We start from the raw sequence: 16,834 nt of genomic DNA on the forward strand, positions 1-16,834 counted from the left end.
GCTGTTGGGACGACAGGCGGTCTGATACAGGCTGTAAGCCAAGCCAAGTGTAGCTGACTTCAGATCTGTGTCAGCCACCCACTTCTTCCTGTATTATTCTTACTGATGGATCACAGCTCACAGCATACTTTACACATTACACTGCACATATTCTCTCATTAGAAGTATCTCAATGTTTCCTGTCGCTACTGACAGAGCGTGCTACTTCTTTATCTGGCTGTGTTTATTTAAAGTGACACATTATGAAACATCTTGCATTAAAATGATGATAAAATGTCACCCCAAACTTTATGCACTTTTTGGATGAACGTATTGTTGAATGTTAAATGTAAAAGTGCCACAGTTGCTCAGTTAAAGGTCATATAAGGTGAAAGATCGGCAACCACAGAACCCCGCCTTAAAACGTATAAAATACACTTACGCCTGTATATTTAGCTGCACACTTCTATTTAAGTGAATGCGATCATCTCATACAGACATGCTAGTGAATAATACTGTAGAAATTGACGTTTTTAGCAATAACCTTTCATGAGGTTTGTAAGCAATCATATACACAAGCCATTGAACTTTTATGTTTATATAAATCATGCTTGATGACCGAAAGGCCCCGCATCTGAAAAGCAGCTGTTACCATGAGGAAGAGTTTAGCACTGACTGCCCAATCCCATAATGCATTGTGATTGTCTGTAATAATAGACTCATAAAACTAAAATATCTATAATTAATCACATAGTCAGTCATTTAACTGTATATTGTCCTGTTGTCTTTAGTTATAACATTCGCAATCCTTCACTGGATGACGAATATCATTTCATTTATGATTTCTGATGACCAATGAGCTCAATAAGGGTCATTTTTCGAGCTATTTCCTTTATTGTCCTTTCAATCGCTCGCATATAAAATCCCACAGTCATCACCGTCAGAAATGCAAATGACTCGTGCGAAATGAATGCGCCGCATTGTCCCGTGGATTAATGGGATTTGAACCTTTTTGTGTTTTGCAGGAAAGAGCTTCACACTGACAATCACAGTATTCACAAACCCACCCCAAGTGGCAACTTACCACCGAGCCATAAAGGTCACAGTGGACGGGCCGCGCGAGCCACGAAGTGAGTACCACACCAAACATCACACGTCACGTGGTTAGCACGCGCGAGAGTTCGCCGAATGGCGATGTATCCCATCTGCCAAGAGGTGGGAAGCGTCGTGTGGCCTGATGCATGAATTGATGCATAGATTGTGTTAGGGTACTGTTTTAAAACGGATTCGGCGTGTCTGAATGCACAAAGGCGTCCTTTGAGGAGCAACAAGCACATCCAGTGAGAGGCACTTGCTGTCAGGAGTGCTTGACTTGTGAAAATGTTTACTGTATTGGCCACTTCTGTCTCTCCATCAACATGTTCATGCAAGCCCTTGAACTTTAACCCCAGGCTATAGTCTAAGTATATTCAATGGTTGTATTAAGGACTAAATACTAGCATATTGCTTACAACATGCTGTGCACTACATATTTTCTGTAGTATTTGTAATAAGTATGTTGCATTTTTATTTTAACCTTTGCATAAATCGAATAATGAACAATCATATTTATTATGAGTGCACATGAATGCCACCACCGAGTGTTTACCTGTCACAAAAATATGATACATGATATTTTTTAAAAGGCATCACGGTAAAGGCAGTATATAGTATGTTGTGCAGCATTCGGTTAGTACACAGCTAGTTTTGCATTTCAGACATAAAAATTTTAGCCAATCATGCATATTGCATTGTAAGATACGTGCAGGTATGGCATGACATGTTTACTGCATATGTAGTGTAATTTTCCAAACATCATCATACTGACAGTACAGAAATAATTATCTACATTTCTCACAATGACATCAGATTACAGGGTTAGATAAAAAGTCTGGATATATTTCCGGAGACCGAAAAGCATAATCCAAACAGTTTATTCATTAAAAGTCATTAAGAGATTAAAAAGATTTACGAGAAGCCACCTTAACATTTTTCTGACAGGATAGTAACTCTTTAAAAGACGTGGCTTTGTTTTGCCGATACACTGAACAGAAACATGTCACGAGAAAGAAAAACAGTCCTTCTTCTCTCTCAGAGGAATCTGATCTGGAAAAAAGCACAGTTATCCTTTAATTATGAAAACTAAACTTCATGCACTGAACTCGGCAAAAGTCTGTTCAGTCCTCACGGTTTCAAAAGAGTCTCGACTCTGGCTTACAATCCTCAGTTGCTTTCACTACCTGAAAAAAAGAAAAGTGTTAGAAGACGCTGCCAAATTTTAATTTTCACACTGGGCCTCTGAAGCCGTAAATACACACAAGCTGTCGTGAATTACTTTCATGTGGCAGAAATGGAACAAAGATCACACAGTGCTTGACTTTCTGCTCTACGCCTTTATACTAAAGCCTGACAAATACTAAGACAACCTTTTGGGCGAGCAAATCTATTAGAAACATTTTGACCGACAGATGTTTCTTATGTGTTTACGTTTTATGCAAACTCTGTCGTTTGTACGCGGTCATGAAATTACTCATGGGACAACAAGCTGTAAAGGAAATCGAAGACCTGTTTCATTATTAGACACGCATTAAAGTTACACTCATAAGGATAAATGAGTTCAACCACATCATGCATCACAGTTAAAGTTGCATTAAGCATTAAAGTTGTGCTTTAAATCATCAAGGAAAGATTTATTCCAAATTTCCAGCTATCTGACAATGTTCAACTGGAAAATAATGAAATGCATGAAAATGAAAAAGTTGGCAAAAGCTATATTTAATCAACAAAAATAAGGAAGCAACCACCTAGCAACCATACAGCAAAGTTTTGCAATGCATCTTAACATGTCAGATGCATGCCTCTTTTTTGCATTATGTTAATGTAGATTGTTGTCATTCTTTCATCACAATTAATTACAGAAATTACACCGATACGTTTGTTAAAAGAAGATGTCAACCTGCCTTGCACACAGCTGTCGCCACCGGCCTTGTGTTCACAGACACATTCATATACAGTAACTTTCTGCCAGCAAAATCAACAGTATCATTTCTTGAATTCGAATCTATGTGTTGCTTTTTCTCTTATTTAACACATCTGGCAGGAGGTTTTTGGAGGCACGTAATGCCAATGTGTGATGATCACTCATGTCTGGATTAACTGCAGCCTCTGGCATCTCTTTCATCTCACATGCATTCATCTTCCACTCTCTCGCTTTGTGTTTACCACTCGATGATTTCCAAACGCGGCTTCTGTTGGCGTAAACAAAATCCTTGTTTATTTTTTCTTTCCGAGGTTGCAAACTTATAGAATTAGTAACGTCTTAACAGAAGTACAGTGGAGGTCCTGAAGGAACTTTAAAGGAGATGCCAACATTGCTCGGTAACTGTAAACAGTAAGCCCGCAGTTTGCAAAACATTTTACTTCTGTAATCAGATGTTTTTTCCTGAACGAAACGCGATATTTACCATGATAAAGTAACGCAATGGGACTCGATTTTATTAAAGGACATTACCTGAATTGGGCTGTGTTAGTTGTTTTAGAGAAAAGGTTCAACAGAAGGGCGATATACGATATGCTTTATGTTTGTAAAATCTATTTAAATACTATTAAATCATAGTTAAAACTGAAAATTATATAGCCAACATACATGTCACACATTCTTTTTAAAGGGGACATTTCACAAGACTTTTAGATGTCAAATAAATATTTGGTGTCTCCAGAATACATATTTGTGTATTTTGAAGTTTTAACTCAAAATACCATTTAGATCATTTATAATTGCATGTTTAAGGAACAGTATGTAGGATTGTGGCCAAAACTAGTATTGAAATCACAAAACTTCTGGCTAAAACTGTGACTGCAATCAAACAGCTGGTGGCCAATACACAACATGACAACATAAACATATCAGGGCCATTTTATGATTAATTGATATAAATTTCTTACATACTGTTCCTTTAAAATTGCCACTTTGTAAGTGTGAGCAAAAATGTGCCATTTATGGGTGTGTCCTTTAAAATGCAAATGAGCTGATCTCTGCACTGAAGGGGCAGATTAAGGGGCGGTATTATCCCCTTCTGACATCACAAGGGGAGCCAAATTTCAATGAGATATTTTTTCACATGCTTGCAGAGAATGCTTTACCAAAACTAAGTAAATGGGTTGATCCTTTTGACATTTTGTAAATAGAAGTACTGGGGACCCAATTATAGCACTTAAACTTGAAAAAAGTCAGATTTTGATGAGATGTCCCCTTTAAGGAAAGAAAGCATCACTTTGTCTCACCAATGTCTCTGCATCAACCTATAACTTTAATATGTCAAAGCATTATGTAGTCAAAGTCATTTAGTTATTGCATACCATTGCAATATGAACATTTGCGGTTTTTCACTCATTTCTAGATATCTTGCTGCCCTATTATTGTCATCACCTGAAACTGAAAAAACTCCAAGTCAGAGCAAATTTTTATCTGATTGAAGGTTTGCCAGAGATTTATATTTAACGTTTAACTGCTCGAAATAGTTTAATTTATGCTAAAATGATAGTTCGAGTGAAATCTATCTCTAAGTCTCTTTCCTATTGACATGTTGCTGTTTGTAAGCGGAAGGCAGGTGGTCAGTCAGGAAATGACACATTCACAGGCATTTTGTGTTGTGCAACGTCCTGTGAGTGTGTTGTGTAGCTGCCTCTGCCTGCCTGTTTACACATTCTTCCAGTGCTGAGAGAGAGAGAGAGAGAGAGAGAGAGAGAGAGAGAGAGAGAGAGAGAGAGAGAAAGAGAGAGCTCTCATTGCTGTTGCTCTTTCATATTGTAACTGAGAGTCTTAAGGGAGCTGTCAGTTATGTTTCATTCAAGTATGAATTTTTTCTTAGATCTTAAAATTTCTCGTGAGAAATGATTTCAAAAACGACAAAGCCAAACATTTACATACAGTACAGTAAGAGTATTGAATAATTGTTTGGAGTTCATATTAAAATCTTGGTGAGCACGCTCTTAAAGGTGCAGTGTGTACAGTTTAGCGGCATCTAGTGGTGAGGTTGCGAATTGCAATCAATGCTCAGTCCACCGTTCACCGAAATGCATAGAGAAGCTACGGTAGCTGCCACAGGACAAACATGTCAATATCAGAGACAACTTTTGTCCGTTAAAGGCTGTTGTAGAAACATGGCACAAAATGGCGACTTCCATGTAAGGGGACCCGCAGTGTATGTAAATAAAAACAACTCATTCTAAGGAAATAAAAACATAGCGGTTCATTATAAAAGGTCTTTATACACCACTGATAATATAGTTTTGTATATTATATTGCATTTATGTCAAGAGATCCTTCTAAAAGTTGCACACTGCACCTTTAAGTGTGTTTTTAACATCAGAATTTGTGTCCCAGTTTTAGGTCCTAATATCAGGGACAAAGCTGAAATCCAGGGATCATTGAATGAGTGTTTAAACCCATTGAATGGAGGTCCTGTAGCTCATTTCGTTAGCACTTACTGTTTGTGTATGCATTGTTGCTAAGGTGGCCGACACTTTGCTTTAACTGTTTAAGTTATTGAGAAAGTGCAGATATGACTTGACTATGATGAAATGCTCCAGTAACGTCTAGTCAGTCGTAAAGAAAATATCGCTTGTGAAATTCAGCAGGAGACTGATGCAATTACCTTTAGCCAATGAGAGCCAACACACACACACACATCCATTTATTTCCCAAAAAATACAGACAACTGTAACGGATATTGATCTTTTTTTTACTTGGACTATTTCATGATTTTGTAGTATACGGGGCACTAAATTAAATTAAATTAAATTAAATGTTATTTTTAAGTAAAATGACATCAAAATGCAAGCATGGCGAGTCTTTATGATGTCATAATGAAAGACAGTTCTACAGTGACATCACAAAGGACCCAGTTAAAGGGATAGTTCACTTTAAAATTAAAATTTACTCATCCTCATGTTGTTCTATACCTTTAAATTTTTTCTTTCTTATGAACACAAAAAAGATATTTTGAGAAAGGATGGTAAACACACACCAGTAAGTGACCATTGACTTTCAGAGTAGGAAAAAAATATTTTGGAAGTATTGTGATAAATGACTAAGAAATATTTTGATAAATGATCGTAAGCACACAGTTGACGGGACCCATTAAATTCCATCATTTTTTTTATACCTACTATGGAAGTCCATGGTCACTCACTGCCCATCATTCATCAAAACATCTTCCCCTGTGTTCATCAGAAAAAATAAATTCATACAGGTCTAGAACAACATGAGGACGAGCAAATGATGACAGAATTTTCATTTTAAAGTGAACTATCCCTTTGTGACATCACTGTAGAATTATCCATCATGATGACATCATAATGCTCACATAACGATGTGTCTTGTGTTTGGTGATGATGCTGTCGTATACAGCAGCTCTTGAGTGTGGTTAGTCTCATTGCACAGGGCCGTGTGTGTGTTTGAACCACACGCCGCTGTAATCATTCGCCGGGTCTCGTGTAACTGTGGTTATTAAGGGTAATTTTGACTAATAGACGGGGAAGGGCGGCTAAGACCTTTTAGAGAGCGCCTTGTGTTGCCTTTACCACCATGACTGCCAGCGTTCCTCGCAAACCCTCATAATAGCAGCATTCTTGAGGGCTACAGTGATATCCGATCCTCCCGTGCCGATTTGACGGTGGGCTTGACGTGTGAAAGACGGTCTTATAAGCCTCGGAAAGAGAAAAAAACTGACACTTCAAAATCAATATACAACCATTAGTGCTACTTGCTAAGGCTAGAGATTTAAACAAACCCATAACACTCGCATGTTTGTGCCAGGGACGTGAGTGACACCTCAGCTTGTTTGAGTGATCATATTTATGGTTTTTGCTTTTAAACAGGCAAAACGATCATAAACTTGCATTACTTCTGAATATTAAAATAACATAAAGTCTTTTATGAACACTTAAGCGATCACCCACAGCACACGCACATGTTTGGCACAACCTCCATACTGTATATCCAGAAACCTACTCTCGATTTATTTGCATAATTTCTAATAAAACAAAATAAGTGTCTTATAAAAGATTCACACTTTATGCCGAGTTTTATGATGGTGTGTAAACCATGTCGACATAGTGAATCAGCGGCATATGGAGTTAATCCCGAAACTGTTTATGGAATGTTGGCTTTGCCGCGAGGGTTTACAGTGTTTGTGTTCAGGATTGTGAGATGAACAGTATAGCTAAAGTTGCCATTTAATTAAATGTGTGTGTTAAGATGAGCATCATTTAGAAAATGTCAAATTAATAGTTAAAAGCCAGTCCTAACACGAGCCAATGCAGTTTTACGGCGTACAGTATGTCGTCACTGAAGTGTCTCTGAATTTTAAGCTCAATTTGTATGCAAAATCCAGATGTACTGTAGTGTATTTATAATGGTAAATCCATGTGATTTAGTGCATGTAAAATAAAGAGTACATCACAGAGTTTCCTGCTTTGTTCATGCTGACTCTCCTGATTAATGCCACTTTACATTATAGAGATGGAAAACATGGAGCGTTTTTGAACAGGGATTTGCCAAGATTAACCCTGACGCAATGTTTTGACTGCCATGCAGACAGCTGACAGAGACCTATTGTCTCACGCCGAACTCTTAAAGAAATGCCGCCATGTTTGTCAGTTTAAGCAGGATGGTAAATTGTGTCAAAGCGTTTCTTTTGAAGTCTTTGCTCTTTCATCTGGATTGTCTCACTTCTCTCTTTCTCTGATATATGATATATACTGTAAGTGTCATCACAGGCGGAGATGCTTTATTATAAAACTACACTAAAGGTGAACAGCTAAATTAATACTTTTTTATAAAGCATTAATAAATATCAGTTTGACATGTCACTGCATGTTTTTTGAAGTATTTGACTTCTGACAATCAATGTTTCACATAAAATTTTGCCTTGATGTAAAATTGTTTACGTTGTGGTTTGCGGGAAGCCGCTCTCATTGCTCTTTTTTGAAATAAACTTTAGTAGTAAACCTGTGATGTTGCTCCGAAGGTTGTTCTGCGTGTGCGGACAGGTACAGAGACAAATATTGCGTAGTGCATACAGTCGACCCCTCAGACAAAAGCCAAAACAGACCATTAAAAATAAACCTAATTGAGTATAGCTCGCTTGCATAAGAAATATCTGCTTGTACTTTCCCCAAATACACATCCAAATGAGATCTAAATATAAGACAGCTCTTCATTTGACTGTTGCTGTTGGCAGAGGAAAAACTGCCAGGTTTGCATTAATGACAGCAGACAGACAGCTTGGACTCAGGTTGGGTTTATAAAAAAAAGTATGTTTTTATTCCACTTCATTACTAGTGAAAGACAGATATATCAACTGACATTTGGCTTCTTGAGATTACTAAGTTATGTCCAACGTCTACCAATAGCTTCTGAATAATGCACATACTATGTTTATAAAAATAGATTTAAAGGGACAGTTCATCCAAAAATAAAAATTCTGTCAACATTTATTCACCCTCATGTTGTTCAAGAAAATAAGTTATTTTCAGAAATGATCATAAACCCCGCCTCCCCATGTTATTCAATAGGACTTGAGACCAACTAAACAATTTAATAACACTTCAACTATCTTTTTTCCGAAGCTGGTTTCTGTCATTTACTGTAGTTTTTTATCACGTTGATGTAAATTCAAGTGTTTATTTTTAAAATACGTTTGTTTTTAGTTAGTTATTTAATTCTATAAAAACATTGGTGGGACATCATGATTGATAGCTGTGATATGCGCAATCTGCGAGGGCCGGGCCTTGATTTAGCGGCTTTACTTCCTGCTCACTACTGCGCATGACTTGGCCCGAAATCGCAACTGCGCAGACTCAAGACTTAAGATGTCAGCGCCGTATCGGGACACTGGCGGCTTCACTTTTCACCAATGGAAGAGAGCGAACGGGCGTCGTCCATCTTTTCTTACAGTCTATGGTCCATACAATGAAAGTCAATGGGGACCAATGTTGTTAGCAAGCTGTACATAATGACAGAAGCCGCTTGACTATAACCTTTCAAATATGTTTGGAGATATAATAATTTGTCATGAGATTATCTACGTTTTTTGGCAGTACTTTAAAGTGAAGAGATGTCATAAAGATTGACTGTTTATGTTGCATTTATGATATACAAGAGACATTATATAGCAGAGGATTTTCTCGAATTTTAGAAAAGAACTGCCTTCTCCACTTTTTTAAAAAATGCAATTGCACAACACTCCTGATTGACAACTAGGAGGACCAATAGTCTTGATGATCCACCCGGAAAAAGAAAATCCTCCGCAATACCTTACCTAAATGTTGCAAGAGACAAGAGATTTAAATGTTGCATTGAAGATTAAATTCTGTTTGCTTATAGTGCAGATATGACGTGATACCTTTTGTGTGTATATAGTTTTATCAACTTGTATGCAAAAACACGATTTTTACATGCAGTTCAATGCACATGGGGGTGAGGACATGGTAGATTGAAGGAAAGATTTGTTAATGCATTGTAAAAAAAAATTAGCTATTTTAACTCACATTTTTATAGTGAATATTTTTGTGCATTTTCCAAATGTTGAGTCAGGAACTTGCATACATTACTAAGTCCCACACCCACAAGTCCCACGAATTTTAGGCCCCAATTTATAAAGCTCTAGTAGTGTGTTGTGCCCCTTCTTGGCGTATTTGACTTCCTGAAGCCAGTAACACACAGACCACACAAGAGACTGGCAAAACTCCAGAGCTGCTTGGCTGCCGTCGGCTTTCTTCATTTCTTTCCCCCTCTCCGCGTACTTCTGCTCTGTGGACTAAACGGGCGTTCTGCCTCGTCCTGTCCTTAGAAACTTTACTTACGGGAGCCGCCATGTGAAATAATCCATTGTTTGGTTCATCCGAGGATCTTATTCTCTACAGCAGGACAATTAAAGAAATGAAATCTAGACGGATGTGTGCATCTCTTTCTTCCCCCATGCGTTTTATTCCCTCCGTCGCTGCGCTGTGATTGATGCGTTCTGACGGCGCTGGCTCATATTTGATGTCGAAAGCGTGCTAGCGTTTAATGAGTGTGGGGTGTTACTGTGGGTCGCGCCACTATTATATGGCAATTGTAAATGCAGACAGGAGATTTGCAGGCAATATGGAGACATTCTACAAATACAGACTTATTATTTACTGTCGATGGGCGTTTTGCTTATAAACATCAAGGTTTTGTTCTTTGGAAGCTGTTAGTGTCGTGACTGCCTTGTAGCAATTTATCGGTGCCTTCTGAGGAAATGAGTTTAAGCAATGCAGTAACCAAAAGTATTAAATCAAAATGTGCAGAAATAATTAAAAGGTGTGCTGTTCATTTCCACAACATCAGATTTATGTTGGATGATAAACCATGCACATGAAAAAATGATGATGCCCATATGGAGAATAGGATATCATACATCCTTAAAATAAAGGTGCTACGTGATGCCACAGAAGAACCATTTTTGCTTTCACAAAAGGTTTTTTGTAGATGGAAAAAGATTATAAAAGGGTGTGAAATAAATGCTTTTTCTAAGAAGCTAGTTTTTTTTTTTTTTGAGGAACCAGAAATGTTTTTTCTATTTGTAGCACCTTTATTTTTAAGATTGTAGCAAACATACTGAAGTAATGCTTATATGACACCATATAGCAACAGCTTGGCAACCACTAACATTGTAGCACCAAGTTTTATTTTTAAAATCTAATATTTGTTGCTATGTCCCGGCCTTCATTCCTGATATTCCGAATTGTTGGCACCGCGTGATCTTTATTTCAGATGAATTTGACGACCGGAGTTCTATCGTTGACAGATGTTTTTGGCACAAATGTAAACGTAAGTGAATTCTGCGTGTCTCACAGGATATGAGCATTAGGGATTTTCCTTTGTTCGAGCTGAATCATTTTGCATTCTTTAATCTTTCTGGAAATGTAGTCGTGGATCCAAAAGTCATCTGCTTTTCTGCTCTTCACAACATGCTCATTAGACGCAGTTTACAGTAATGCAGTAATACACGTGATTTATCAGGTTTAACAAATGCTTTAGTGACAAGGCAAAGTTTGGCACGCGTTCTCATGTCAGTTCCCATAGGATAGAAAATCACACATGAGCTCGCTTTAATAGTTCGGTGGAAAGCAATGTGATTAAATGGAGGTTTTGGATATTTTGTTTGTCTCCTGTGGAGTTTCAGATAAGATATCAATTATGTTTTCGACTGAATTTAATTTCTTATCAAGCACAAATGATCTGAGCTTTGCTCATCCACATGAATCATTTCTCTCTCTCTCCTTATTTCTCTCTTTCTCCAATGTTATAGAGAGATGGCTGTACACTTACCGCATTCACTTCCACTGTATGTTTTATACTGTAGTAGATCTGTCTTACATAACCCAGCAGTTATATTTATGTCCGCAGGAACATTAGGGCCCGTCATGATTTTATATCTTTCATAAAAATTTAATTTGGGGAAAATATCGGCAGATACTGTTCCACGTCACCTGCAACCCCGATGATAATTTGCGACAGGCTCACCTCCGTACAGACACAGGGGCGTATTCATCCAGGCCATTTAAATGAAATGAAACCGGTTGCCTGTTTCAGCAGCTGTGGTATTGATTGTGTTTTTTATAGCGTAGCGAAAGAGGGAATACTTACTCACGCTCCTGACCCAAAGTGCTCTTGTGTGCGGCCCGCATTAACCTCTGAATGAAGACTCACAAAGTCATGTTTGCTCAGCTTAACTCCAGAGCACAATCAGGTTTTGCGAGATCGGAGGTAGCTTTGGCTCTCGATCAGGCAACTGGAGAGCGGCCAAGCTCTTTTGCTCGATATTTACTTTAAAGCCATTCAGAGGAAGAAACTGGGCTAGACAGACCGACACAGTAAAAGAGACTCGACTTACAAAGTCCCTCTTTAACATGTATTCTTCTGAAGTATTGACAAGTTCGAACAAAATCGGGCCCGCGGTCGGTTCTTAGCGGGGATGGTGTGCATCGTAAGGAGGCGGATGGGAGGGGGATGCGTGGCGTGACTCGCGCTCTCTATTGAAGGGTACGAGATTGAGTCCATCCTCTTTATGGGAACTGCATGAATAAACACCGATGGCTCAGTCTTGTGTCGTGACTCATGGACTCCTAGTGTTAAGCATGAGAGGAATAATAGGAAAATATAGCAGTCGTGTAATTTGCCTGTGAATTCTGCTGGATGAACGCCAGGGTATAAAACAACTACCTGTATGGACAGGTCAAACTTCACTACCTGTTGTGTGCTAGACGCTATTGTGAAAAGATTGACGAGTTGAAATCAGCTTGAATTCGCCACATCACTCGGACATCGGACCGGCACATATAGGATATAGTCTATTATTGCAATAAAGATCAATTCTGTTACCACATCCTTAAAAATGCTGGGCTATTTTCAACCCAGCATTGGGTCAAAAAGGCACAAACCTAACCCAATGGTAATTTAACCCAACGGCTGCCTTTGTCCCTTTTTGACCCAACGCTGGGTTGAAAATAAGCATTTATATCTCTTGCAAAATTGAATTATGGTTTTATTATAGTAGTAATTCTGTTGGGTTATTTTTAACCCAATGCTGGGTAAATATTGGACAGAACACATGTTGGGTTATAAATAAACCTATTGTGGGTTGAGTTAAAACAACGCAGCATTGCATTGAAACAACCCAGCATTGGTTTATTTATTAACCCAGCATGTGTTCTGTCCAATATTTACCCAGCATTGGGTCAAAAATATCCCAGCAGAATTAAGTGTGCATGTTTACTTGGTGTATTGATTACTATTTGTTAAACCTTAGTTAAACTACAGTTAGCAACACCATAGTTAGTTAATTTAACCAAGCGTTGGGTAAAAAAGGCACAAATCTAACCCACTGGGTTGTAATTTAACCTATGCTGGGTTGTTTTAACCCACTGTTGGGGTTATAAAAATATAAAAAATTGGTGGGTAATCTAACCCAAGCATTTTTAGAGTGGGGTTTAACCCCTTAACTGGTTTAGACCTTTTTGAGTGGGGGGGGGGTGAAAAGCTGATTCACATTCAAAGGAATATAGGTCTTGAATTTTTTTAATCTAGAAGTCTAATCATGTTCTTGTTTTGAAGAAGATGGTGAAAATATTAAATACAAATTGTTAAAGCAGTTTACATTTATTGTAATAAATAAAAATAATGCAATAAAGTATATATTTTATACATAAAATGATTACAAAAATGAGGTTTGTGTCACACTTTTAGTGGTTTTACCAACAAATGCCACTAGGTGTCAATGGTTCGCTGCATACTCTTGTCACAAATTAATAAATTACTGTCATTGCATTATAATTACTGCTAAAATGTTTTGTAAAATAAAAACTACATTATTAGACCTTTCCAAATATATATAATTGCTGCTACTCAGTCTCACGATGTTTCATGATATAGTCACGTATTTTTTTTTTATTCTTTTTTTGTGATATTATCACGAATTTCCAAATTTTTTCGTTATCATATAACGAATTTCTGTTTTCATGTGATCACCACGTATTGGTTAGGGGAGAGCGGGGTAAGTTGTCACACGGGTAAGTTGTCACACTGTTCATAACTCCAACACTAGAGGCTCTATCTCAAAAATCAAATAGCCACTTTATGTGACTTCTTCTTCTATAGTCAACTTCCTGTTCACATGTGGTCAAGATCACTGTAATCTGAGGTTAGCACAATTTTCTTATTTTTCTGCTTAAAAAGTAAAAAAAAATCACTTTACATTTTATGCAATACAACTTTGTTAGGTGTGAATGTTTAAAATGATTATTGTGCACAAAATAGAGGAGACCGTAAAGTGTCTTTTGATACTTTAGCTAAAGTGATATGATGAGCTAAACTTGAGATTTAGACAACATTAGCACACAAGTAAGTATGGGGCAAGTTGTCTCAATGACTTTGGGGCAAGTCGTCACATCTGACAACTTGCCCCTGTACAAACAAACACATCGAACATGCTCAGAAAACATGATATAGAAAAGAATAAGCCTCAATCTAGCAAAAAGCTGTTTCAAAAGAAAGGGAAGCAGAAATCTGGACCTATGAAAAACAAGGCAGCTAAAAGAAGAAAAATCATGCAAGAGTCATCATCAGATGATGAAGAGTGCTTCTGCCTCGTCTGTGTAGAGCCATTTTCAAAGAGTCGTCCAAAGGAGACCTGGGTAAAATGTGTAAAATGCAACAATTGGGCCCATGATGCTTGCACCTCAGGCCAGACAATTTATGTGTGTCAGAATTGTGATTCTGGAGATGAGTCCTATTAGTCATACAGGGCATCTGTTTTGTTCAGAGGTTAAACATGTGAAGTTAAGCAAGTTATCTGCAGCGTTCCATTCAGTTATCTGGTTTTATGTGAAAGCCATAGAACATTTGAACCAAAGTTCAAAGTAAAGTGGTCTTGCCACTTAATTGAAATGTGCATTATTTGGATTGAAATAATTGTTTTTCCAGATTCTCCAGGCACGGATGTTTATATTTCCAGTTTGGTTTGAGTTTAAAAATTAAAATCAATGTTCACAATTAAGTAGTTGTGTTCTTATTTTTAGATAATCTAGTGTGACAACTTACCCGCCCTAGTGTGACAACTTACCCTCCGATGGGGCAAATTGTCACAAGTGCACAGTCACTATTCAACAGTCTACAACTCTGTAATGAGATAAGATATAAAGATGTTATGAATACAACATATGTGCCCAAGACTTCCTTCTTTCATTTGGTATGAGATTTATACCATTTTGATGTATGGTGCTCAGTAAATGTTAGACAGTGTGAAAAGTGTGACAACATACCCCGCTCTCCCCTACTTAACTGGTTTTTCCTATTTTTAAACCATTGTCACTTTGGTTAAGGGTAAGATTTGTTGCTTGCATTACAATGTCACTTTATATAAAGGTTTATAGTATTTTTTCTGATTTAATTTTTTTATAAGTCACCTGGTGTTAGAGTTGGGTTTGGGTAGGGATGTCATTTTATGTAATCTAACCCTAAACCGAAGCGACATTGGTAAGAAAATAGGACAAATTTTCTTGAGTAACTTATACGATCACGAAACGCGGATAATATCACGGAAAAAAGGAATCAAAAAATTACGTGACTATATAACGAAATTTCGTGAGACTGTGCTGAGTTTTTTCGTGATAGATTAAAATTTACATGCAATATATTGAAGTAAACTAAGGGGTTAACTACAGTAAACATTTTATTTTATTTGCAGTAAAATCGTGGTTAATTTTGTAAGGATCATGTCACTTAAAACATATCATTTTCCCCCACGAATACCTTTTTGAAGGCAGATGTGACCGTGGCTGTCAAGCTTCAATAGCAAGACAAAAATACACAAATAAAACAATATAAAACGATGTGCAATGTCTGTTTAAAACCCTCTGAAGTCATTTGTAAGGAACAGACCAAAATAAAGTCTATCATTCTGCTCTATATAGCTGAATTTACTCAGTGCACTCACACAAATAAAGATACAAAAGCTGTCACTGGGGCGGTACCCTTTCAAAAAGTACCCCTTTGTACCTAAAGAGTTCATATTAGTACACAGTAGGACCTTTTTAAAGGGTCAGCTTTTGTACCCATTGCATACTGTAGCTTTAATGCACTGCAAGTAGCTTGAATAATAGCATCTGCCGAAACACATCAATGTAACACAGACAACAATCAGTAACATCTGCATACTCAGAAATCACTTTCGATCGCAGCTCGATAGCACAGTAGAAGCATTGTCTACTATTGCACAGATATTGTATGAAAAAAGGCCTTAGAAGAGTGATCCGATGTATTAATTGTAATATCTGTCTGATATCATTCGTTAGGACACAGACAGAAACTGGAGGACTCTCCTAAACCACCCCTGTTCTCCGAGCGTCTGAGCGAGTTAGAGCGCTTACGCCAGACCACCATGAGAGTTGCCGTGCAAAACCAGAGTCCCCGGCCGTCTCTCAACGCCACGCCAAACTCCTTCAATCCACAGGGGCAAACTCAGATCTCAGGTAAACCGCCTATGGCATTTTCCTTTCCTTTAACTATTTTAGCCCGTCTGGCCGTCGGCCTCCCACTGGCGTGACCTTTAATGACGGCTGTGGAATTCTGGCGCTGCGGTCTGTGTACTGTACAAACATCAGTGTTTGGAGAACAGGTAGGTTTATTCAAGAGAGCGTCTAGATTTGATTTGCTGAAGATAAACCAGCGTAGATAACACATACTGTAGTGAGGGAGAATCAGACTGCGTGATGCAAGACATAGAAACGGTGGCGTACAGTACGGTTCAATTTGAGGACGTCAATCAGATTTAAACAGGTGATAGTGAAGGATGTGCAAGTGGAGATGTCTGAATCATGTGTAATTTGGATGTATGGATATCTAAAGAAAAACTAAGCCAAGAATAAAAATCGAGAAATGCGTATCGAGTTTGTATTATTCCTCAGATTGTATGGACTGCTTGCTACCTTTAAGGAATAGTTTACCGAAACATGAAAACGGCGTCATTATTATGTATTATTCACTTTCTTTTTTCAGTGGAGACATTTTGAACATCTTTCTTTTCCATACAATCGTCAAGCTCAACAAAAATGATCCAAAACATTAAAACCCCATAAAAGTAGTAAGCTACAGTATACGGTATAGTCCAAAGCTTCAGTGAAGTGGAAAATTATCTGCTTCAATTTTGATCTGTTCCTGACAAAAAGAGATGAAATACAGTATATAGTACGTTATATAAACTACATTAACGATGGTTTGATGGGG

At 37.8% G+C, this 16,834-nt stretch overlaps 1 protein-coding gene across 3 annotated transcripts in view; it reads left to right on the top strand.

Moving 5' to 3' along the window:
• The window catches only part of runx2a (RUNX family transcription factor 2a), a 55,922-nt gene that overhangs the window by 28,483 nt on the left and 10,605 nt on the right, over window positions 1-16,834 (top strand). For 2 of the 3 annotated variants that reach the window (XM_055171724.2, XM_073869895.1), the window contains 2 exons: window positions 1,005-1,109; window positions 15,904-16,080. In XM_055171724.2, coding sequence (XP_055027699.1) covers window positions 1,005-1,109; window positions 15,904-16,080 — 282 coding nt within the window. The remainder of the gene's footprint in view (window positions 1-1,004; window positions 1,110-15,903; window positions 16,081-16,834) is intronic. The other variant, XM_055171725.2, reaches the window with a different exon arrangement.

This window comes from Misgurnus anguillicaudatus, chromosome 7, assembly GCF_027580225.2.
Source record: "Misgurnus anguillicaudatus chromosome 7, ASM2758022v2, whole genome shotgun sequence".
Taxonomy (NCBI): domain Eukaryota; kingdom Metazoa; phylum Chordata; class Actinopteri; order Cypriniformes; family Cobitidae; genus Misgurnus; species Misgurnus anguillicaudatus.